Below are 26,865 nucleotides of genomic sequence, written 5' to 3' on the forward strand. Positions count from 1 at the left end.
AATGCCGCCTAAACTTCGCCGTGGACTCTTCGCTTTCTCGCGTACTCTCCAGGGAATGGCATTAGCGCTAAATTTTAACCATTTACTATAAGCTTCCGCTCGTTCTCACGATGAGTTTGTTTACGTGTTTTCACAGTCTTAGTACTGAAAGAGAGAAAGTAATAAGGAATAGGAAAGATGTTTGGTAATAGGAATACTTAACGAACTGAGTAATATTTTTTTGAAAAATAAAACGAATTTTCTACCATCAAAATTAATTAGTCATATTCCGGCAATTTATGGAAATTTCAATTCAATAAAAGTGCCATGGTGTACAATTAAAGAAAATAAGAACCAGAAAACTAAAAGTTAAAAACTCGGAAATATTTATATTTCAAAAAAATCATTTTACGATCAAATGAAATAATTAATTCAAGAATGAGAAAAATTTTAGCAAAAAATAAATAATATTTAATCTTTATTTATAAATAACTTATTCTTTATGTATTCTAGAATAACTTTGTGACTTTCTAAGCAAGATTGCGCGGCTTCCATCTTCAAATATTGCATCAAAAAAATTTCTGGTTGAAAATGGACGAATGAGAATTCTCTGGTTAAATTTATTAGAATTCCAATTGAGATAATCGGAATTTTGGTTGATATTTCTGGTAAAATTTACTAGAATTCTTATTTTTACCAGAATAATTATACAATTAGAATTCTAGTTATCTGAACCAGAATTCTGGTAGATTAAATCATAAAATTCTGATTCGTCCATTTTCCACCAGAATTACTATTTAATTTCAGACCATTCAATCAGACCATTTTTCTCAGTGATACTCTGAATTTTTACTCAATATTTGTTATACGTTGTCTTTCCAATATTTCGACAATATTGGGTAAAAATTGAATTCCCAATATTGGCCCAATATTGTTGAATCAATATTTGGCCAATATTGGCTATACATTGTCTTTCCAATATTTCTCAATATTGAGCAAAAATTGTATTCCCAATATGTTGACCAATAACAACGATACATAAATTTGCTTAGTATCGTTATATTCCTTAATATCTAGCATTTTAATTGAAAAATTATTTATTATGTTTATTTTTGTTTATTATTTGTTTATTTTATGAAAATTATCAGCTATTAAATAGGGATAGCATGTTCTATAGCGTAGAAAATTCTAAGTGTATGTTTTTGCCATAGTGTGGCGCTTAAGGGTTAAATGTTATAAAAAATATGAATGTAAAATCCCGAAAAAAATGTTTCATATATAATAATTACATATAATTACATGAAATTATATAAAATTATATATAATTATATAAAAAAAATTGACATATTTTATACACCATTATATATTAACATTTTTTCCCAGGATATTATAAGGTAAATACAAAATACGAAATTTAGATTTACCTGTTTGGTAAGAACCAAACAAGTTTAGGGGTTTCCTATTTTTTCTAAATAGGTTCTCAGAATATTTTTGTCTAAGGAATTCTTCTCGAAATAAAAGATATATTCTTTCCGTATTTTAAGACCCACATTCGCTAGATTCTCTCGTGCGTTGGTATCTTGTATCAACAAAGATCATAGGATCGTACGTGAAAGGTTCCCTAGACCGTGATAAATCGTCGTCTAAGGCTCGCCGTATCCAAGATCCTAGCAGCACAGAATTTCTCTCGGCTCCGCCTTTGAGACGAACCCGAAACTCGCTGGAACCTCGGCGTTCACCCATGGAACTTTGCATTCGCTTAAGTGAATATCATAAATATTCAAGATTCCGGTGGAGACGAGGACCTCGCGTCAGACAATGAGGTTTCCTTCGGGATTCAATGCGGTATAATACACAATTCGCGCGTTGTATCCGTGCCTTCGACATACGTCCGCGCTTCTCTTGCACCAGCTTCTTCGATGATAGCCCGGGGAAAAGGAAGACAAAGGTACCGTCTGTGTTTATTTTCGCAAGGTCACGAGATCGGAGATCGAAGTTCGAACTATAGGCAGACATCGCCACGCACGATGACGTTGCATGACAACTTGCGATGTCTTCGATCAAAAAAGAAAGATCTTAGCACACGAACGTTTGATCCGACAATAATCATAAAATATATATTTTCTGTATATCTAGATATCTTCTATATCTTAATAATATCTTAATTTCGAGTTTCGATAACTCGTGTGATACTCTAATAATTAAAATATTTACTTCTTATTATACTCGTGTAGGATATTCCAGCCTTATAAATTCGCTCTAAATATATATTAGGTGTTGGAATTAATTCGTAGCGTTTTTTAATGAAAGAATGTTATTTATTTCACATGAGCATTAAAAAATACATTAATGAAAGTACTTCCCATCACTTGTAAAACGCTACGAATTAATTCCAACACCTAATAAATGCTTTCATATTTATACACATTATTATATTTAGTACAAATTGTTCCACGATTAAAAATCTTTTTTTTTACATTTATCTTCGGTTGTATAAAAGAATAATGAAAATTTAAATATAATACTGGGATGTCAGAAATACTCGACGCGACTATAAACATATACATTAAAAAAAAGTAAATAATGTAAAGTTAATAATAATGTTACTTTTAAGAAGTATACAGTTCTATTCATAGAATATAGCATCGCAGCAAATTCAAATCCGATACCACTCATGCATGCTGCTATCAAATATGCAGTCAGCGTTATACGTAATCTCTTCCAATGTCATCCGAGCGTGGTCATCGTAAGAATCGACGTCTCACCATTATTCCGAAGACGGGGTTGAAGGCGAAATAATAGCAGCCGCGAATTATAAGAGGAGAAAGAGAAGGATGAAATCCGTGGCCCGTGACGTATAACCGACGAGTCCTTCCGTTACTAACTCTTTGGTCTCTACGCGAAGAAGGTGAGGAGGCTCTTCTCGGTCATGCTCAAGGGATCAAAGGAAAGGCGGGTTCTCATAATCCTCCTCTAGTCGTTTAATAGCCTCGCTCCGAGGCCGAACAATAACCACTATGCCACTCATCACTATCGCTGATGCACTAGCTTAGTCAAGTGCGCATTCGCTCAAAGAAAAGTACCTCCCTTGAACGATACATCCATAATGAACAGTAACTAAAGATAATTTCGATAGTGACGGATTTATGTAACAGAGAATCATTGTCTTGCTTCCCTTTGTTTCGCCGCATCATTGATAATACTACTAAAGTCTTATAGATACGCAAGGGATGCCTCGCATAGATTTTCTCACATGCCATTTAAATACGAAATCCCTCGAGTAGCCAACTTTAAAATAGTACGACGACGGAGAGGACTTATCGCGGTGTCGTCTGCGTATTTCACTGACAACCATATTCTTCCCCGTCTTCCTCGTCTTCTCGCTTACTCGCATTCTCTTTCTCTTTCTCTTTCGTTATCTCGTAAGCGTAGTTACCTGGTACAGACTACTGCCCTGAGGGAACGAGACAGGCTGGCAGATTATCCGGTCGATTGAGGCGGCGAGTACTTGGTAACTCACCAACTTCCGAGCCGCGAGAATGCTCTTCATAAGACTCTCTTCGCTGCCGGCAAGAGGTCCTCTCGGACCAGATTCACCGGAATATACCACCGCCTCATAATTTCCGAATAACCCCGCCAGCTGTCCCCCTACCATGTAACATTAACTGTCCCTAATTACAATTACGCCATGAAATTCCCGTGGCGCGAAACTTCGAGCCATGATGACGACGACGTCGATATTTCTCGCAGTACGGTAGTTACAAATAATATTGTAGAAATTTGTAGCGAAGATATACCTGCATTTTAATTCCCTACCATACACTCTTTATATCTTGAAATAAGAAAGCAAGAAAAATTGTTCAATTATATATTTATCCCTTTAGCTTTAAGATAATTAGAATAAAATGTATTAACTTGCGCAAAATCATGTTTAATTTGGAAAGAACAATTAGAAGATAATCAAGTTGGAATTAAAATATTCTTCCGTCTTTAGTTTTTTTCTAGTATAAACTGTCAAGTTTTAAATAACTTGGCGAGAAAAATTAAGAAGAAATAAGAAACATTATATTTATTTCAAATTAAATATGTGTGTTATAAATTGATTATATATTTTTCGACAGATCAAAAAGATGAGATTTCAAATCACAATATAGGTATATGCAGGATCTAATAAATAAATGTTTCTTTTTTGTTCACGACAAATAGAAAAAAAAAACGAGGAACAATCGGAGAATAATCCGCACAGATAAGAGATTACTTAACAATTCCACAGGACGGAGTTAAACTAGTTTCGTAATTGCCGGATCACATGCGAACTTGCGAGACCGGCATGAAAACCAAACGAGAGGATACCGGAGAGGATGCATGGAGAGCAACCTGCGCTATCCGATTATGCGATTATTCCTGCCGCATTTTCGAGCATGCGAGAGTCAGAAGCTGCGATATCCAATATCTCGAAAGAGCGAAACTATTCCTCTGCGAAAAGCGTTCTAACACCGCAGCGCCGGTAGGTATTCGCAACGAATATAGTCGTCTTTTTCGCTATTATGCTTTCGTTATTATGGTTCACCGAAAAGATTTTGCGGATCAAAAATAATTTACGCAAAAATAATTTATCGCAAAAGACTGAATAATTCTTTAAAAAATTGAAGAATAATGATACTTTTTAAGGATATTTAACATTTTAACGGAAAGGAAAGATAGCACATCTCTAAAACGTAATTAATATATAGGTGAAACACGGCTGCGAAATATATATATATATATATATATATATTTCAGTAGAACTCTCGAAATCTGATCTGCATCGCTCTTGAAATGGATGGGCAGGAATACGGTGCGCTGCGAAGAAGCGAATGATTTATACGTGCTGAAGCACGTTCGCGAGCAGGTTTTCTTTCTTGGATATTTTCTGGAAAGATGGTGATATATATTTCGATTAGGAGATAAATGGAAAATAATAATGACCAGTATCTATCGTCTATACGCGCGAGAGAGCGGAGAGGAAAAAGCAACGTAGGATGAACGTCTCTCTGTGAAAATCGGCGTAGGAAAATATAAAAAGACTATCGCACTGACATAGCAGAAAATCTTCAACCAAACGCGAATCTTTTGGCGTGGGAAGTATGCAATATCTTTGACAATAAATATCTTTATTCGAAGCCATCTTGAAATTGATATCAAACGACAAAATCTATTTCAATAATAGTAATAGAATAAATATTAGTATTTCTGCAATCGTTCTTACATTTAACAATATTTTCCCACTGAAAATACTTTTTATCTCTGTTTTTTTTTTCGAAAAATAATTTCATATAACTTTTAATACAATTATAATATCTATTTTATATATATGTTCAGAGAAAAATTAAAATTATTTATAAACTTACGTGATCCCGTAATTGTTTTTCATCAAACATTATCAATATCTGATTTCTGAAAATATCGTTTATTTTATCGATGACAGTCGAATAAATATGATAAATTAAATCGGATTATCGTTTAGAAACATCTAAATGTAATGAATTGTAACGTTACTTAATTTGAAATAATAGATAAACGGCATTTACAATTCCGGTAAACTTTTATTCCAGCGCAGAGATTTACGAGAGTGCGTAGATGGATTATATTAGCGACGTTATGTAGTATTCATATTCGTGTCGCGGGAAATGTTGAAGCCAGCATCGTCACCGGGCGCAAAAATGCAATACTCGCTCTTTCTCTCTTGCATGTACATTTCCAACCGGTGCACTGACCTACGATGCACCCAGAGACGGGTACACGCATGGTCGAACGGTCATCGTGCACTATATAATATTTATTTCAAACACCGTGCTATGCTCCCTCGCATTAAACACGTTAAGTTTTTACGATCTCACCGTGGAGCGCGAACTGTATCGACGATGTCGAAATATTTACAATTTGCAAATGTCAACGCGTGGCTAATTCCTACAGGAAGTCGAGCAACTCGAGTAGCGACGGATCTTTCGAGTGTGATATCCAGCGTTGATATCAGAATTGTGTTTACACATGTACATCGAAAATGCAGCTGTCAGAATGCTGTCAGGAATGATCAATAACAGATAATTACGATGGATAATCCCTTCAGATACAATCCCTTTCGAGATACAATAAATTTCTAAGGAAATATTTATTTGGTCCGACATATATATCTTGTTGAAATAAATTTAATTAAATAAATTAAAATTGTATATATGGACAATCTCTATAAGAAGACGAAAAATTAACTAAAACGTGAATATGATAATTTAAATGTGTTAAAGATTTGACTTGATCCTTCTAGCAAAAAGGAAGCGATATTCAGCAAAAATATGGAAGTACTATAAAAGACAATGTGACAGCATCGATGTGTCGCCCTCGTCGTCGACGTTGCGTCGCCACAAGAGTTTGGGGCGCGTATAGCTAGGTGTTGAGTTCGAGGATTCTGCGGCCCTCGCGGAATGGAATGCTTTGCATAATGGTGACTCCGCAGACGGCATTGCGCGCGCGGAAAGCGAACTCCCGAATTCCTCGTGGCTTGGATGCGGTCCAGGACACGAGGCAAGTCTACGTCCTTGTCCCTATCATAGCCCCGGTCCTTAACAGATACGTCATCCTCACCGCGAACAAGATTCCACTTCCTGATCATGCCCCACAAAATGGTTCATATAAAAATGTAAAGAAAGGAAATAGAAGGTATACAAGAATGTATTTTTTGATCGATTTAAAGTCAATATTTTCTTAACGTAAGATTCTTTTCTCGAATCGAATGGACAATTGTTCTTTAACAATCTTTATTAATTAAACTTAAATAAAAATAAATGGCGTTACTCTTATTGTTAGTTCAATTTCTCAAGTAAACTTTTCAACAAATTTTTATTTTATCGTTAGGAGATACCTGATTAAAATCAATTAAAAATAAAAAAACCTACGAAAAAAGGCGTGGCGTTCAATCAGATTCCCATTACGATCTATGCCCTCGTAACTTATGATTAGTATACGTGTTGTTCACGCTTTTACAACACGCATTACACGTCTAAAAGAGAGAAAAAGAGAAATAGAGAGAATAGCCATTAAAGAGCATCCGTCTCAGCGATTTAACCTTGTCTTCATATCTAACGTAACCTATTGAGCGAATTACCCCACATTGAGCGAATATTAACCCGTCTGATCTAACAGGTTGAGAGAGAGAGAGAGAGAGGAGGGGGGGAGAGGAGTTCGTTGGTATGCTAGATCTCAACTGATCTTGTGCTGTTTCTCCAACAGCTAGTGTACTCAGGTGGTGCCTGCTGAGGCCCAAGCGAGCGTTTCGCAGCGAGCGGAATACCTACAATAAAGCCAACAATGCGTTTGCTTTGCCCGCACACTCTGCAACACAGCACGCGGTGTAGCTATTCGAAATAGACCAACAGGCTTTAATAATAGCGCACGCTACGAAGGAGAGAGATCGAGCGCTGCTGGATGGATGAGTCGATTTAAAACACGTCAGACTCTTCGGCGTCATTAAATTCCTCTTTAGCAACATGGAGATGTCAGAGAGGAGCTATCAAATCGATTATCTCTGGACTTAGAGCTAGCTATTACCTAAGTGCAACGTGATGGTTAATAGCTCTTTATAAAGATCTTTCTTTTTTTTTTTTTTTTTTTTTATTAAACCGGAGGAACCTCTTATTTTAAACCTCGTACGCGCAAACTTTTTTCATTAAACATAGCTCTTGCTGTCTCGCCAAAATTATTTAATATTTTTTTTTAATATTATGATGACATTTCATGTATACATTTCATATTCAATGACCCGATAATTTTAATTAACACCGTAAATTGCAGCAGTAAATTTGCAGCATAATATTCGAAGTAAAAAGAACAGCGCGGCAAAAAGTTCTTCTAATTAATGCGAAAAACGAATGAATGCACGCTGTACGTTATCTTAATAGTCAATTTTAACCATTCGGCCTTTTTGCGTTTCTGCGTCCGGATTCGATGCAAATCCTTCCTCGACAAACCGACCAATTCGGAATGATATAGTCGTCAAAATGCTATTGAAGAAGCATTCTTCAATATCAGCGTCTTTAAATAGGTAGAGATTGTTATAGGCAAGGTCGGGCAAATCGTTTCGCGGAACACTTAAAGGTTCTTTAAATTTCCGACCTACGGTCGGAGATGGTTCTACGTGACCGGTATATTTAATTCCGTCTTTCCACCCTCTCCTTATGCTTTCCGTCTGTCCTTAGCGTCGCAAGTAAGCTAAGTGCATGTCGGACGACGACATCAGTTCGCTTTCAACGCTACGCAACGTGAGTTTCGCAACCAAGCTCTATGGCTATAAATTCTGTAGGCTATAAATTCGCAATTTCCAATGGTTTCGTCGCGTTTTGTCTACGTGATGTTTACACGGCGTCTCTCTCACAAAGACTACGAAATATTTTACAAAAGGTGAACCGATTGTACTTATCTTTATCAAATCTCCTCTTCTCATTTATTATTGAACACAAAAAATATTATTTCTAATATTTTTGAGTGTAATACACATAAACGTCATGATCTATACAGGTCGCGCAAGCAACGAGAAGATCAAACGCGATGTTCAATAGAAAAACGGATGCATACGGATTGGCAACATCGCGATTTTAATCTGTTCATTAACGTAACCCGTGTATCTTCTCTTTTGCGCGGATCACGCGCGTGCGGTGATTAGCGTGATTAAAGGGGGAAACGCGACCCCTGGTGATACGGAACGTGCGCGCCAAAGGGAAGCTTAAAATCGTCGTAATTGCGAAAAATTCCGTCATCGCGAGCTTTGTACGTGGAACCACTGCGAATATTCTCTTTTAATTTATCGAACATTGCTTAACTCCGTTTCCAGCTGCATTCGACGAATGCGCGTACATCCGTTCGTATAGCTATAGTATTACACTCTCGTTAATAAAAATATACTGTATAAAAAAATATTAAAAAATATAAAAAAGCAAAATTCACGTTGTTGCTGCAACATTTTTTAAAAATCTCTTGTATATGTAGATTTGAATGAATTACTGGGATTTGGACGCTTCTATATGACAAAATTAATTCTGAAAAAATGTTAAATGTTTTCCACCATATTTCTATCTAAACAATGACGCGCGATAAGACAGATTAAAAAAAATTAATTCATTAAAAAAATTAAAAATGTGAATTTCGCTTTTATATTTTTCATATTTATATCTCTAGCACTTTATTTTACCTATTTTTTTTTTTTTTATAAGTCGAAAACGTAGTCGGCAACATAGTTCGAAATTACTGGCGGTTTCCACATGCGAGCTAAAATGAGTTCTATATGTTCGCCCCACTCGCCCCACGTGTTCTTGCTCGTTTAATCGCTTTTTATACGGCATATCTATTTTCGCACGGCCCGCGCGATGACACGGACGGATCTTCTGGGAATATGGAACGAGATCGGGAAGCGCGGCGATAATTACGAGCGCGATTACAGCGTGGCCTGGACGTGCCGTAAAGTTATTTTCGTGCGCGTGCAAATGTGTCTCGTAGGAAATGCGAATATGTTGATGCGAATAAAACGTAAATTGCGTTTTAAATAACACACGCGTGAATAGCGGGTCCCGTGGCCCCTTGAGTGCCACTGCTTGTGGCGATGTACAAAGGTATTGTATTCTGTATTGTCCTTGTTGAAAGATAATACCTTGCACGGAACATATAAATTTCACAAAAATAATATAATCGATTTTTCAAAAAAATTCGTACTTATCGGTTATCTTAAATAGAAATTGCAAATCATGTCTTATTATTACGATTCGATAGTACTTAAATAAAAAAAGTTTCTTTTACTCCTAAAATAAATAATGGAAAACATTTAAGAGTATATTTATTTTTTTCTCTTGAAAATAGATTAACAAAAAATAAAATAAGAAAAAAGTGATGCGTCAGTCTAACGCCACGGATCGAACATTGATGAATTTCGTTGACATAATGTAACAATGTCGCAAATATTGAAAGTTGCGTAGTGCAAATAAAGTAAGCCCACCCTGGGTTTGCAAGCTCTAACGCGTGATGTGTAACAATCAAACGAGGATTTATTCCCAGCCCTTCGTTCTCCAAGAGAACGAAGTGTGGGAAAAAATTGTGAAGAGAAAACGACAGAAACGAGAGGCGCGCGCGGTCAAGCTCCGTGTAGAACTGATATAGCTGATAACTGAAAGAAGCAAAAAAGGAACCCCGAGAAACGCCCGTCTAAGCAGAGAGATCGAGAAATAGAGAAAGAGAGAGAGAAGGAGGTAGGAAGGTCTCTCGGACTCTCGTAATCTCGGGGCAGTAAATCTCGCGCGGAAGACACCGAGTACACTCGCTCGCGCGCAAGTCGCCGCGCATTTATTACGCGCAACAGCAACAATGTAAAGTAATTAGGGACATTATGCATACGCAACACGTACGAGTTATCTCGCGATCCGAGAGCGTGAGTGAGGCGCGGCGAGACAAAGAAAGAAAGAAAGCGATAGAGAAAACGGAGGAAGATGAGAGAGAGAGAGAGAGAGAGACAAAGATGGTGAAGCCGTTATCAGCCAGCTACCTATCGCGAGCGATACATTTCCTAGATCGACTATCGGCTCCGACTACACCCCTCCTCGATGTAGTTCAACGCGACTACCATACGAGAGCCAACTTCGCTAACGATCGTGATCAAAGCGCCTCCTTCACTGGTATACAACGTTCGTTGGTATACTTCAGCGAGCGTAAGTATTTATGATAAACTTCGACTAGCGATCATTGGCGGAAGATCACGAAGAAACCGCGGGGAGTAGGAGGCGAGATTTATGCCCTTCCTGGAGAATTTCGCTAATAGACAGATGGGCGGACAGTTCGTTATGGTATGTGACAGGTCCCCTGAGATCTCATACAACAATTTGCGAGGGTTGATAAATGCGGAGCATGTTAACGGCGGTGGACGAATAATCGCGTTGAAACGATAATTGAAAGATAGAGCGATATATGCCATGATGCAAAGTAGCGGTAATAAATGAGAAGATAAAGCGATATAGTTTAATTCGTAATATATGATTGATCAGCCGTACGGTGATTAGGGTTAATCGATCTTACTTCACTTTGAATTTTTTTCGAAGAGACGTCGAGATCGTGTGGATTTAAGTCAGTTGTATAATCAGCATGAGATGCATAGATGTGAAGACAGAACGATTAATCTCTCGCTACCATTATGCTCATTATTATCATTATTACGATTATTACATAGGATTTCCTCCCTTCAAAGTCCTAAATCAATACGAATTTATAATACATTCGATATATCTGCCAGATATAACGGACATGACTAGGCGTTTAAAGTACGATAGATTTCGTAAGTAATAATAATAATTCAATCGCCGAGTTTTTCGATGCAGTCAATCGTTTCGTAAATTACGGTGCTTCGTGGCTAAGTCGTATACAAGGTGTTGCAAAAGTTGTATTATTTATTCAAATCACGGTTTTTATCAAGTTTTTATCAAAAACTTAATTAAATATGTAATAATTGACACTTAATTTATTTTAAGAATGGATAGAAATAAGAAAATATCAAAAAAAATCTATTTTGACGAAGTCAATCTTTTCATTTCAATTATACTTCATTAATTGTATTTTATTTTCAATAATATTACAGTTTTGTACGAAAAAATTATATTTATGTATAAAAATTACAACATTAATTAATAATTATTATACTTGCAGTTGTCAATAATTATCGTTAATTATTATTTATTGTTGTCGAATATTCCTTTGAAGTGAAATATTTTTTTTAATGTTTTCATGCTCAATGGAAATTACGAATACACGGAGATAAAATGTTTGCCGAAAGAAGATCAATTCTGGATTCAGCGGAGAATCCGGCGCATAATTTCCGGGACACCCTCTAGAGCGTATCGGCGATCGTTCGACGACGCCGTCCACTTACATTAACGGTACAGCACACGGCAGAAAACATGTACAATTACAAGCCGTCGCTCGGTTGCCCCAACCGATGCTTTCGCGCCCACGCTCTTACCACCGTATCGACTTAACGACATTCCACTCCACTCTATTTGCTATATCGACGAAGGATAAGAGTAAGTCGAAAACGACAATGCTACCGTTCGTTATGCGGCGTGAAGAGGAAAAAATAAAAGAAGCCCAAGAGTCGACTGTATTAGCGTTTCGTTGTTAAACGTCGGAACCGTTACAGCGCTCGCGTTCCGTAAGAATGCATCAAGCTGTACCAATTAAACAATCGTACATTGACTGGCAATTAATTATCCCAATTAATTATTTATCCCTAATTTCAACGTGCTGTATTTTACGATAAAAGATCAGATTAATTCTCGTTTTTATATAATCTCCATTCTGTTTAATATTTATATTTAATTTAATATTTTCCTTTTACATTTATATCTGTTCAATTCCAAAAGTGCTTACTAGAAGATTCTCTCAATTCACTGATACAATGCTGCAAACATCTTTATTCTCACGACCAGATACGTTACTCTTTCCAAGTAATCGTACATGCATACGGAGACTTTAATATCGCGATAATTTACGACGTAAAATTGCTGCACGTGCAATTCATATATACCATAAATTATCGTACTCCCCGTAATAAGCGGAAAAATATTTTCCAATAGGTTTACACACAGAGCGTATAAAGCTTCTCTCTGTGCCTAGATACGGAGCGCAATCTCTGAAGCCGTGGGATACGATATACGCTGCAAACATCTTTATTCACGACTAAATATGTTACCTTCCACGTGACCGTACGTGTGCCTACTCGGAGAGGCACCAATATCGCGTCCCTAACGACACCATCCATTCCCTGTGGCAGATCCACACCCGGTACACCGGCACACCGGCAACCCGCGGATGGGGGATGCGAGGGAAAAAGCTCGTCTCGTGTGCATTCGCGCGATTCCGAAACGGCGGAAAGCGTTCGTCGTATGACTCACCAGCATTCTTCAGCTTGTAAAAAATGCGCGATGTACTTTGATACGCACAATATGTATATATACGTGACCCTCATGCGTCGTAGCAAGCGTCTGCGAAGGCTGCAAAGCATATCTTGCGCGCGAAGAAAGCGTATCATGAGCGAACACGAGGCTGTTCCAATAATACCATAAAGCTTCTCGCGCCCTTTGCTGCGGGAACGAGACATCCTCGTCGGCTTAATTTCATACATAAGTACGAAGCTCGGTATTTCGAATCCACTGTACATACACACATGCGACATGATGACATCGTCGAGTTATGCCACTCGCCGGTTAATGATGCTCCTCTCTTTTAAGCAGAATCTCTCTACAAATTTGCGTGAAAGTCATTTGCGTACCTCCCGCGCTATTCTTTATGTATATAATTCTGTATCCTTTATAACTTTTTTATCACATGGAAAGCTTGTGTCTTTACCATGGAAATGCCCCAATTTTTTTCTACTCCATTTAATCCTATTTTTAGTAGTAATTCCAGACGTTTCAGCTTTTGTCAGTTTTTCACTTATTCCAACAATTTACATTACTTTTTTCATACTTTACACTTTCATAACTTCTAATTATTAATTTAAAAAATATGTCAGTTTTCATATATTTCTCTACCATTGTTAAAGAAATTCTACAAATATAATAAAAGCAAATAAATATAATGCAACAGTTAAATAAAATTATTTAAAAATAAATAACGTAATAATAAAGGAAATCCACATTTATTATACGAATTTCGATCAATGATAAATTCATTCATGTGATTTATCTCTTGAAATTGAATAATTTAGACTTTTTCAAAACTTTCTTTTCTATAAAATTCTCATTAAAAAGATGTAAAGGCTTCTATTCTAAAGAATAGAATCATCAAATAATAATAAGTTACATGTAGTCTGAATCTTAGCTTGATTATGCTCGCGTCCAAAGAAAGAGAGTGCATCTGATTTTCGTTCCTGGTTAACGTTGATTATAGAAGAGTGAGAGTAGAAAAGGTATGTCGCGTTCGTTGTTGTTGCTTAATGGGCAAAGTAGTATATTTCCTCTCCGGCACAGCGGCCGGCGTTACATCTCGTGTGCACGAACGCAGCGGAACAAACGCGACATTGCTGCATTGCGCTGCAACCGGAACGAACACTCGTGATTTTCAGTCTCTCTCTCTCTCTCTCTCTCTCTCTCACACACACACATGCCGGAGCTCGACAAACGTAAAACTCACTTTACATACCGCATTTTCAGTAATCATTGTAATTACATTTGAAAAATGATTAAAAAAGATTGTATTTAATCACTAAAGCAAAATAGTACTGGATAATAATTTTTGCAATGATAAAATTTTTATAAATTTTAAATTAATTGAAAAACGCTTTATTATAGTATATACAAATATTAATTTCTTTCTAAGAAAAACCGACAAATACCAATAAAGTAGCATTAAATAATCGACTCTACAAAAGTAGAAATCTGCTCATCCGATATATGCGTATGATTCATTCGGCAGGATTATCGAGAGTGAAGCATCGCGTGGATTCGCTTTAACTCGCTCGCGTGTACTCTCTGTTATAGGGTCGGCGTATTTCTGCCGTGAAACACGATACTGTGCCCGTAGCATTGAAGCTAGAGGGGATTGGGTTGGGGAGAGAAGCGAAGGGAAAAGGTAGAGGCCAAAGCGTCCAGAATTTCCAGCAAGCGAGCGAGCGAGGCCGCACGCGATGCTGACTATGAATGAAATCAAGAATCTGGGCGAATGTAATGCCAGACTGTGCGATGCGCGGTTCGCATTAGTGTGCGTTCATGGAAACGAAATGCCACTATGTTGCGTTACGTGTATAACAGGAAGGCTAATTATTAGTTAACGAGAAACAGAACCACGGAAATGGAGAACTTTCCGTCCTATTTCCTGAATTTCTCATAGAAGTATAGAAATAAATTAATAGATTTGTATATAATTAAACCATTATTAAGCGGAATGCACCTCACCTCGGTTCTCGAAATTGAATAAGTATGCACACGTTACGTAGGAATTTTGTATTATTGCATGGAAACTGGTTCAGAATATTTAACGCAAACACCTTCTGTGTTTATATTCCAATCTAAATGTATATATATATAGGATATTATATCAACCGTGTTATTTAAATGCAAAATAACAAAAATAATAGTGGGAATAAATATATTACGTTGTGTGGGCAGCAGAATAATAGTAGCGAAGACGGATACATTGTTTTAAATAATAGCGAATGCATAAATCCAATTTTACACAATGCAAAAGGAATTTCCCACGATCGAATATGACGAATCGAGTACTTGAGCGAAACTTCAAAGGTGACACTTACAGTAGTGAGAGACAGAGAGAAGGAGCAAAGAGAGAAGGAACGAGAGACGAGTTTGTTAAACTTCGCAGTTTCGTAATGAAGCCTCGGAGCAAGATGATTCATTCCCTCGATCTTGGCAGCGTAATTAATCGGTTCACTGCGGCAAAGTCAATCAACTGCAGTCGGCGAAGATAATTAACGACTGCGGAATCGATCCGCGAGATCAAAGCGGGACGAGCTGGAAAAGACTCCATCAAATGCACGAATAATAATAATACCTAAACGCGCCTCACGTGACGTCGGCCTATCATAAAGCCGTCGGCCTATCATAAAGATCGATTACTTTACCTTCGTCGACTTTTTCCTCGATTTTGAAATGACGGTGTGATTCTGAGGCCGTATAAAAAAACTTGAGAAATGATTAAGAAATGATAAATGATGTTAATTTACTAGCCAACGATATCTAGTTGATGATGCTTTCATTAAATTTCTTTTTACATCGAGATGAACTAAAAAATTGTACAGTTATTTTCTTAAAAAATACAATTCTTTTTTAATTACTTAATAATGAAAAATTAAAATCAAATGTGTATTTCAATATTTTCTAAATATGTGTCTCAGAATAATTGTAAATCTCCTATAATTTATAATCAAAATAACAGAACAGAATTGTAAATTTATTATGACATTTATTACGAAAATTATATCGTAATGAGTTAATTAATTATATCATAAATTAAATTTATTTGCTGTTTTTAATTAATAAAATTTATCAAATAAAATGTCATAGTATCTCCAGATGCTTTTTTAGGATCTCATCTATCTTCGATTTCAGAGGACACGTACAAACGATGTAACGAATGGTGCGTTCATTAGCTTTAGTAGTAGTAATAGTAGTAGTAGTAGTAGTAGTAGTAGTGTAGTAGTAGAGAGAGAGAGAGAGAGAGAGAGAGTGATAATCAGATTAAAATTCCAACATAGAGCACATCGAAAACATAACAACTTAATTACGCCGACAAGCTTGTTCGAAATATAGACCATAGACCGAAATAACGGAGATCGGCCAACATTTCCAGGTATAACGCGTTCGAAAATGCATTAAAAAACCGGTGCGCGCTAATGCAGAAATTAATTCAACCATACCCGCTCTAATTACCAACACTCAGCTTTAATTCTAAATACGGAAATTACGTCGCGAGAGAGAAGCAACGGTAAAAATACCGTAGCTGTGAAAAAAAATAATGGAAATAATATTATATCGAAACGTGCAAATTATGTACAAGATTTATGCATATGATTATTACATGTTCGTCATTAAAATGTCGTAAATAATGCATACATTATTTTATATACCTATAATTAATATATGATACAAATCTGTATATGTAATTATTTAAAAACATAAACAAATATTGTACAAAATATTATAAAACTTAAAAATTTACGCTTATACTTTACAATTACATTAAATTACAAATATTTAATTAATTAGAAATATATATAAATATAATAATTTGGGATACAAATATTATATACAAATCCCGTGAGTATTCTCTTTCTGTCATTCCTGTACATTTCACGATACATAGTATCTCAAGTAAAGCTTTTAACGCGTCGTTTAGCGCCGTCAAGACCTTCCGTCCTCGATTACGCGGCTCGCGACGACATAATTGGATTCACAGACGTTTAACGAGCCGCGCGTGGACCTCATCGGGTCCGTTAGAATGCACGTTACGGCTCTGTTTAACGCCGTTGCACCGTGAGATCTGTACGCGTGCCATCGTATCGACGTGTCTCGTACGAGCGAGCGAGCGAGCGAGCGAGCGAATGCATAGCGGCTGCATAGTCGGCTGCTGTTATGTGGCCCGTTTACACGTGTCACTCGTATCGCATCACACGTCATTACCTTTCCAACCTGCAACGCGTCGCGCCACTTCGTTATCTACGGTTCAACAAACTTCGAATCGCCGCACCTGCCCTGGCGCTAATAGCTTTCGGTGCAACCGTTAAAACTTGCAATGTGCGATGACAATTTCCGACTATCGTAAACTCTTGTGTCCTTTAACCTGCTTTCTTTATCGCGTTCTGCTATTATATACACTTATGTAATCACGTGTATTTCTTTTGTAATTAAAATATCATCTAATATTATTTCTCTTTCTGATAATAATTACTGTCAGAATGTTGGAGTCTAAAAACTGTATGTTTATATCTTGTAAACTTCTTATCAGAATTATGAGTAAAGATAAAAAAAAAGTTTAGTAGTTAAATAATGTTTAGTGAATGAAAGATCTTTTCTTATAATTCTTGAATTTGTATTTATATAATAAGTAATCATTTTTCATTTTTATTCGTACATCACGTACGAAAAGTAACATACAAGTTACACAATTGGATGAACTGATAAATGTCAGATAGAAATAATGAAATTTCAAGATGTTAATGAATTTGTGATTGCGACTTTTTCCGTCGATGTTCAATGAGCCACGAGATTTATTGATTTTCGCGGTCGATTTTCGCGGGGCGGGTATTGATACCAACCAAAAAAGAGACAGAGCGCTCACAATAAGAACTTTATAATGGCTCTCACGATAGATCTTCATCGCCCATTGTTAGCTCTGGAGTATCGGTTGCTTCGCTTGCTCGAGAGGTCATCGTACAATACACGAGGATCCTTCGAATTATCTCTTTTCACATCGATGTGAAGAGACAGTCTCTTTATTAAAGAATCGAAAACGGACGATCAAGTGAAGTTTTTTGAAATAAAGAAAATCTTGGCGTATGGTATACAAGACATAAGTCCAAATATCTCACTTTTCAAATAAAGTGAAAGAAGATTTTTTAAAACAGATTACGCACAAGTATATAAGATAAATCTGTTAGCTTTACGATCTAAATAAATCTTACAATACTAGATACTTAAAAAATGTTCATAATATAAAAAGATATTAAATTTGATTATTACAAAATTTCAAATAAGGCTTCAAATAAGGAAACATGTTAAGAATATTTTGAAGATAAGAAGCAAAAATCGATGTCCCATATAATAAAAAAAAATAATACTATATAATAAGAATTATACTAAATCAGAAAATTATAGATATATTCTTTTATCATTATTTATATAATGATATTAATGAAAGAGTAAATTTAAATAAAAGATCTCATGTAGTATAAACGAACGCATTTGTATTGGATATCCCCGTGGGAAATTTATTTCACGAAACACAAGTACATTCTCCAAAAAGAAAATAATGATCTACGATCATTAACCGAGCCGCATTAAGAGTGCAATCCAGATTTTCCGCCGCGCTCTTCCTGGGAAAGATCTCAAACGATGTGAGTCATCATCGCCATTGTTGTACAAAGATATCAACGAGAGAGAGGTCGCGATATAATACTCATTAGAAATGTATCATCGTTACATCGGATCGTTGCATGTCAAATTCTGAAAGTACTAATTTCACAAAACATTATTATAAAATAAATTTCTCCGATACTCAAGCAATACAATCTCGCAAAAAATAGAAAAAAATAGAGCTTTTATTTTACAAAAATATCTTAAATTTTTTAAAAATGCATCTTTAGTAAAACTGAAAATTTAGGGAATTAATAAATTCATGTGACATTATTCCATGACATTATAAAAACAGTTTATGTTGTACATTTAATAAACGTCACGGTGACGCAAATGCTTTTCGAAATTTAACATGCGAGACGCGAAGCCAGAAATACTACTCTCTAAAAGTAAATCAATGTATTATTACTGACTTCAATGCTACACTTATAACTGATATAATCATCTGTGAATATTTATTACTTTTCAGTAATAATACACTGATTCACTTTTAGAGAAAACTTTCAATTTTCAATCCTTTCTCCTCCTTTTCACTCGCTAAACTATATTTATATTTAGTCAGAACAATTACGAAAACGGTTTTTTATTCTAAGTATTAAGTGTATAAGATCTTTTCATTAAGTATATTTTATTCGTTCAAAAATTATATGCTTATAGGACGTTATTATAATATAAAACTGACATTTATACGAATGTAACGATTCGGTATCGGTCTTTCTATATTTTTTCTTTTTTCCTTATCCTTCCACCCGCTCACAAGATTCTGGAAGAAAACTACCGAGGTGTAAGACTAGGAAGAGAGCATAATGGGCTGACTATTTCAGGGAGCACGTGAATCGACAGGATGAAGAGTAGGCTCATTGTCTACTCCGTGGGATCGCTGAGACACGCGTGTCCTTACTCGCGTCTTCGAATGGAAGGAATCGCGATTATGTCTTTCTCCTCGTCGTCGATCGTGCATAACGACGGTCGGCATCGTGCCAGCTCTCCACAGAAAGCTCTTCCGCCGTCATGAACAAGATAGAACCCACAACTGGATGATCGAACATCTTAATTACTCGTCGCGAAGACAAACGACTCAATCTCGAATACTGTTATTGCCAGTTTAATTGATTGACCATGTTGAACATTCTAATACGGCTACATCAGAGAGTTACAATATGTATTTCGAATTATAAATAGTTAGAAAAAATATTGTGTAAAGTGCATACTTATATTGTAAAATGCGCTTGAGTGTGCCTTCATTTATATAAAATTTATTTCAATTAATTAATTAATTATTATCGTGCATTCTAACATTTATTTAAGAACTTATTACAATTTTTTAAATTTGGAAAATTTGGGGGGATAATTAATATTTCAGATTGATAACATTAAAAGTCCGACAATCATATCGACACGCGATTATCATTTTTTAAATTAATTCATTTAAATGAATATATATAATAGTTCAACATCTTAATATTCAGATCGTAGGAGTGCTTCGTATTTAAAGTAATGTATTTAACATAAACAGTCTTTTATTTCCAATCTTATTATTTATTTAAGAATTGTTTTATTGAAAAAAGATATTTACGTTAATTGATTTTTTATTATTTTATGAAAAAATTTTCACGTTTCAAAAGAAATGAAATTGCGCGATTTCAATAAATTATGAAACAGAAATTGACCTGGAATTCTTATCAAAATCAACAATTCAGAATTTCTCATTCAACTCGGAACGTGAAAAAAAATTTGGAGATAAAATAATACAAAATTATAATAATTTTCATTTTCTGCACGATCGCGAAATAAAGACAAACTTTATTTTTCAGATTCATATTTAACATTAGATTTAATAATTCTTTTATTAATTTACTCATTCATTCAAATTTTCATTAAAAGAGAGAAACTAAATAAATTGCACGTAATATGAAATTTGATATTGGTAATCAATTTATCAATATTAATTGATTATTATAGTAGATATAGTAGATTAAATATAAAATAAACCCAAAAGATAACATCAATTAAGCAATAAAAATTTATATTATATTTATTGTAAAAATTAACAAACTACATATTAGTATGCATTTAACATAGTTATGAATTCAAATTGAATTTTACACAATATTCACTACGTCTAAGTTCACTACGTCTAAGTTGAAAATTATTGTAATCTTGATTGTAATATTGAAATTATTTTAATTAAGTTAAGATTTGTTATTCTATCTCCATATTGCTTGACATGATATTTGTATCCTTACTTTTTATATTTATAATTTTTTGAAAAGAAATAGTTAAATATGAAACTAACATAGAAAATTGTCTAAGTTAGTCTTAAATATAAAAATTGCAGTATAATAATCGTATAAGTTTTCACATTTTCATTTCATTTAGATAATCTTCATTCTTTTATCTCCATACTATAATGAGAACACAGGATTGAGCTTACCATTTCATAACGTCTAATCTTGATCCTTGAAGTTACAAGGTTTCAATAGCGCTAAAAGATATATCTATGATCTATTCGATTGCAGGATTATCTATCTCGCTGCATAATTTAAACTCGATGACTAGATGGTTAGATACAGTAGTACCTTGTTCTGTCTTGATAAGCCACGTTAGTGGCGGTAGTCAATTAACAAGCCAGTTGAATATCTCGTACGTCGGCGCAGTACATCGATAATTTATCTATCGCAGCGCACTGTTTACACGAATGCGCACAGGGCGGATGTATTGCGCTCAATTATCTTCGCTTGATACAACAATGTTACAAATCAGTTCGTTAGACGCCATTAATCTCAGCGCGCGCGCGCGATTACTATGCGCATATACTTACCGTGATATCACTGCTTTACATTCTCGTTAGCCGAGGGTGGGTTCTTAATAAGTGATTTACCGCAAACACTGGTTGTGGTTTAAACGTGACGATACGGACGAGTAAGGGAAGTTCTGCTCTGGGTGCCCTGTTATCAAGTCTTTGTGATGTTAACACGAATTGCCGGGATAATGCATCACGTATACTATGCTATTTCTTATGCACACAATGCTATTGTCAAAATACGGTATCAAATGAAAATATTATTAGTCGTGAAATGAATACTAACAATTAAGACAAACATAGACTTAGCAAGGAATATGAATTCCGTTTCTCATAAATAGCCAACTTCCACAAATAGACAAAGAATAAATAATTATATAATATATTATATAATAATAAAAAAATTATTTTCGAGATAATTTTATAGTAATAGCGTTTGAACATTTATTATGATTTTCTACTAATTTTTGTTATATTTGATTGAGCATTATTTTGATTTGTTATTAGATAATTTTTATTTATTTGATAATTTTTTATTTATTGTATTATTATAAAAAAACAAATAAAGTTTTTTGCTCAAATCTCGCAAAATACCGCGAAAAATTAATTAGAATTAATTAAATTAAAAAATTAAGTAAAATTGATTAGAGTAAACGGATTATTAAATTTTATTTATATTAATAACGTGTAATGAATTTATGCTTTTAACTGAAAATTAATGCAAATTTAGTTATCATTTATGCATTATAAGGGAAAGTTGTCTCTCGAATGTTCTGTTATCTTTGTAATGTTAACACGGATTCACAGAGTAATGCATACAGTGCTATGTTGTTTCTTATGCACGCTACACGCCATCGAGAAGCGTGCAGGTATTAGCCGCGGGATGAATATCGATGAGCACAGGAGTATATACACGTTGTCCCTAATTGAATCTAGTTTGAGCACACTAATAAACTTACGTAGATATATGTTAAACCGACGATACAAGGCTTTATATCACTATTATAAGTATATTAATTCTCGTAATCCCAAAAACAGCATCTTGTAAAAGATAATAAGAATATAGGTATGTGCTCTTCACAAATAAAAATATTATAACATAAAATATTTATAAATATCATAAAAATAATATTTAAATATATAATCGATAAAACTGCGCAGTCTTAGGTGTGGTTATATATATAGATTTTATGTTGGATATTCTTTTATGAATATTTTTAAGTTAAAAATTTTTTATTTTTAAAAATAATCTTTTTTCTATATCCATTTGTGATACTTAATTAATACCAGGTAGTCCAAGTAGACTGCATTTAAATAATAAATTAATAATAATCGCTATTCTCTCTCATTCTCACGCAACTGAGATAATTTAATATTAATTTGCAATTAAAATCCATTTCTGCAAAAGTTGTATTGTACTATTTAATATTAATTAAGTATTGTAAGAAAGCGTGAATAAGAGAAGAAAAGAATGAAATGTTATTTCATGAAACAACGTCCAGAGGTAAAAAAAATTAGCAGAATCTGAAAATTATCGCACTAAAACAAAACTGCAATTTGCTATTAATTGTACTGAGATGTGAATCTCGTTGTTTAGCAAGAACATCTTAATACAAAGTGCGACCCAGAAAAGATATGACACACGAGGGTAATCGCGTTAGTATTCCCTGTCTCCCCTCGCAACAATATTCCGACAAGGACCCAACCCTTATTGTCACGTGTATAGCGGCGGTTAAGTTGTTGGAGTTAATCGAGTCTCGCTTGCACTATCGCAATGACGAGATACAACCTAACCGCCGCTCCGCACCTCGGCTCTTCTCTGATGAATCACGACGATCACGACGACGCGCCGGAAACTACGATATGTGCCTTGGGTCAACGTCAACATCGATCGAATTGCTGTAATTAACATCAAGTTTCAACCATGTGTTGACACTTATTTTTTCTTACGGCATTATGAAATCAATCTTATAGAATTTGAGATTAAATTTAATCTATTTACGAGGTGGGTGTGTGATGACCATAATATTTTTAACAAATAACTGAGAAGTATACACGGGTAAAAATATATTGAAAACATATTATACATTTTTTGTAAATAAATTGTGAAATTAAATATGCAACAAAAAATTAATTTAGCAAGTTTTATTCAGTACATTAAGAAAAAGATGTTGTTAATTCAAATTCATGTATATTTTTATTGACATAAAGGCATAAATTATTGTTTCATAATCAAGGCCTTTATATCAATAAAAATATACATGAATTAATCGCTTATGTTAGTGACAGCCTGTAATACAGACTTTAATTGAATCAACAGCATTTTTCTCTCAGTGTATGACTCCACTTTTATGCACAAAGTTCAAGTAGACAAATTCTCTAGCCTCTAGTAGAAGATACAGCCGATTCAAGACGACTAGCTGCGGAATCAGATTACTGTTTTGGCCGGAGGTCGGAGAATGCAATTATCCCGCGATTAGCAAGCCCTCGAGCACGTCGCAGTTCTGCAGTTCTGACCGCTATTAGAGTAACTCTCGCGAAACTAGCGAGTGCCCATCGTTTCTGTTAGTAGTGTAACAACATAGGCGAACGGAGAAATCGACGGACAATTTCGCGACAGCGAAACACCATATCGGGATAATTAATCAATCATCATTCATTAAAAATATCTTAAAAAATCTATATAGACTTAGAGAAGAGATAAATCATATAACTTAAGCGAATACACTAATTGAAGCACATCGATAATTGAATAACCAATCAATAACAGGATCAACGTAATTATGATAAAATAACGCCTCGCCCGACGTAATCAATGGATACTCGCTAATAACGCGAACAAGCGGTAACGCGATTACGTGTCGCGTGTGATACCGATGCTCATTTAATCCGTCATTAATCGGACGCGACGCAAAATTGTCGCACAGTCATTATGAACTGATTACAAAAGCTTCGCCGCAAGGAAGTGCAATGTTAATATAACGACACGACGTGATTAAAGACCTGAATCTCGTACATACGCATCAGATTCTCTTCATCTGAGTTAAACGAAATTAAATTAAAGCGAGAATTAATGATTACAGTTAAAATACTTGATCGTACCCGATTATATGATCGTATAATTAAAAACTCCAATCGTTTTAAACGAAATCGTTAATACTAGTTAAAATTCACGTAAAAATGAACTCCCTTATACTTTTATAACATGACGATTTCTACATTCGTTCGTGCCTTATTACAATTGAAGTGAAATTCATCGGTAGTAATAACGGACTTTTTCATTTCACATGATATTCGAATTTCGACACGGACCATCGGAATCTTTACTTTCTATACGTCGCGGATTCATTGCGATTCTTTAGAAAGCTTTCTTATTTAATAACGCCACCGAGAGAATGCATAGTAACGACCAGTATTCTCTATCATCTCTATTCATGGCGCTCTGATTCAATTCTAGCAAGTTCGTTTGCAGAATATAAATAAGTTTCCTGGCATTTTATCTTGCTTAATAAACAAGAACTGAATTTCCAGCAACAACATTGTGTATAGTCGTGTCTTATCAAGGAAATACTTCGAAGTCGGAGGGTTAATAATAACTCAGGTGGAATAGCCTCTTCGACGCGTTCCGAGATCTCTTTCTCTTTTTCGTTCGAGAATCGTCATAACTATCGTTAATATCACCGATCACGATTTTCTATCAAAAGTTTAATAAAACGAAACGATGTAGCGTGTTAAAGTTCAGAAAATAGTGGAAAAAGGGATGCAGGAAACTTCGTGATACGATAACTTACCCGGGGGTTGGCCATATATAGATATATATACTTCGGAGAATCGAAGTAAAGAAAGCATGACGAAAGTTTCGGGAAGAAGAACCGACCGGAAGGAAGAAAGGAAGGAAGGAAGGTGGCTTACCTGAAACAAACAAGAAAAACAACGCGTTAAAAGTTCGCCCACATTCTCGATGAGATGGGTTTTAAGCGCCGTCGCTTGAAATAAGCGTCACGTATTTCCGATATTATTTCCGGAAAACCGCATCGACGGCGAATCGTCGATCGCAACGAACAAAGTTACGTGTAACTTTTTTTTATAGCCTTTTTCACCCTCCCCCCCTCTCTCTTTCTATCTCTCTAACGAAGCACAATATTCTCATAACACTTTTAAATACTCCGGATATGAATTTTACTTATCTGAAGCCTACGGAACACGATATATATTTTTCCGGCTGATCTCTCTATCTAAAAGATGCTATCAACTTGAGGTGTATTCTTAATACCGCAATTAACGCTAATTATCATTTCTTTGGCGTCAAAGAAAAATGTCAATCAAAAACATAGGTAGAAATTAAAAAAAATATATTTAAGTTACAAGAATAAAATATATAGATAAAAAATTAATATTGAAATATTTGTGAAATGTATATAGAGTTGAAAAGAAGTCACAAGTCGAATAAAACAGAACCCGTATCTGCAGTGCATTTTTTCCTTGTTTATTAATTTAATAAATTAGATACTTTGAGAATTGCACAACACAGAACGCAGATTTTCTGCTAATTTATTAAAACGCAATCAAGAAGAAAAAAAATATATCGTGTGTAAGATACAGATTCTGAGTTTTATTTATTCAACGTGTGACTTTTGAGACTCTCAGTGATTGTACTTCCGTCTATGTACTTCCACTTTTAAATCTTAATGTTAATTTCTTATATATATTATAGTTTATTTTTTAAATATCTATTTTTTTAATTCGACACCAATAAGAAATGTAGATCAGGTATTTGGCGTTAATTGCATGTTAAGAATATAGCTCCAAGTTGAGATCATCTCTCAAGTTGATGTCCCAGTGATTGCAATCTCCATACAATGAAAGGCGAATATATACGAATAATGTTTGTGTTTCGCCTACGGTCCCGAAACTGAATCGTAAAGCACGAGCTTAAGCAGTTAGATTAATATCTGCAACGACGCATATATCGACAACGCCCACGAGAGGGACCATCGAAGAAGACGCTTCGCTCTTTGATCCCTGTGAAAAAAATCTTGATACATGGTTGTATTTCATCTCTCGGCGAAAGATAAATACGTGAAAACACACAGCACAGAGACACGACCTATTCTCTGTCTGTAAATTATACCTCGCTAAGTAATTCCTCATGCTGCGTGAAAGCATAAACAGTCTCGACATCTTCAACAAATAAATCAAAATTATTCTGTAAACATGCATATATTTTATAGTCTCTAAATTTAATTTATGTCTATTTGTTATATGAGCTCTTTACATTAAAAACAATTATTAATTTTGTTTACTAATTACTAATTTAAAATGTGTACTAATATTTTTAAAGATTTTAAATGAATCACATTTCAAGGTCTGATTTTTTTTCAATACCGCAACTAAACGTACGAATGTAGTTTTTTCATAAGTTTCATGAGTGCG

At 34.9% G+C, this 26,865-nt stretch overlaps 3 protein-coding genes across 7 annotated transcripts in view; 1 reads left to right on the forward strand and 2 right to left on the reverse strand.

Annotated features, from left to right (window-relative positions):
• The window catches only part of twin (CCR4-NOT transcription complex subunit 6-like twin), a 292,189-nt gene that overhangs the window by 214,205 nt on the left and 51,119 nt on the right, over nucleotides 1–26,865 (reverse strand). The gene's annotated exons all lie outside the window — the stretch shown is intronic.
• The window catches only part of LOC147908613 (uncharacterized), a 146,553-nt gene that overhangs the window by 108,289 nt on the left and 11,399 nt on the right, over nucleotides 1–26,865 (forward strand). The window lies entirely within an intron of this gene.
• The window catches only part of LOC147908614 (CCR4-NOT transcription complex subunit 6), a 361,019-nt gene that overhangs the window by 51,702 nt on the left and 282,452 nt on the right, over nucleotides 1–26,865 (reverse strand). Inside the window, exon 4 of one of the 5 annotated variants that reach the window (XM_087409729.1) lies at nucleotides 1,179–25,344. The exons of the other annotated variants lie outside the window; for them this stretch is intronic. Within the exon in view, the coding sequence (XP_087265855.1) occupies nucleotides 25,220–25,344 (125 nt within the window). The 3' untranslated portion in view covers nucleotides 1,179–25,219. Of the gene's footprint in view, nucleotides 1–1,178; nucleotides 25,345–26,865 lie in introns of those variants that run through there. 5 annotated transcript variants of the gene reach the window in all.

Source organism: Acromyrmex echinatior, chromosome 9 (genome assembly GCF_024713525.1).
Source record: "Acromyrmex echinatior isolate Ae372 chromosome 9, ASM2471352v2, whole genome shotgun sequence".
Taxonomy (NCBI): domain Eukaryota; kingdom Metazoa; phylum Arthropoda; class Insecta; order Hymenoptera; family Formicidae; genus Acromyrmex; species Acromyrmex echinatior.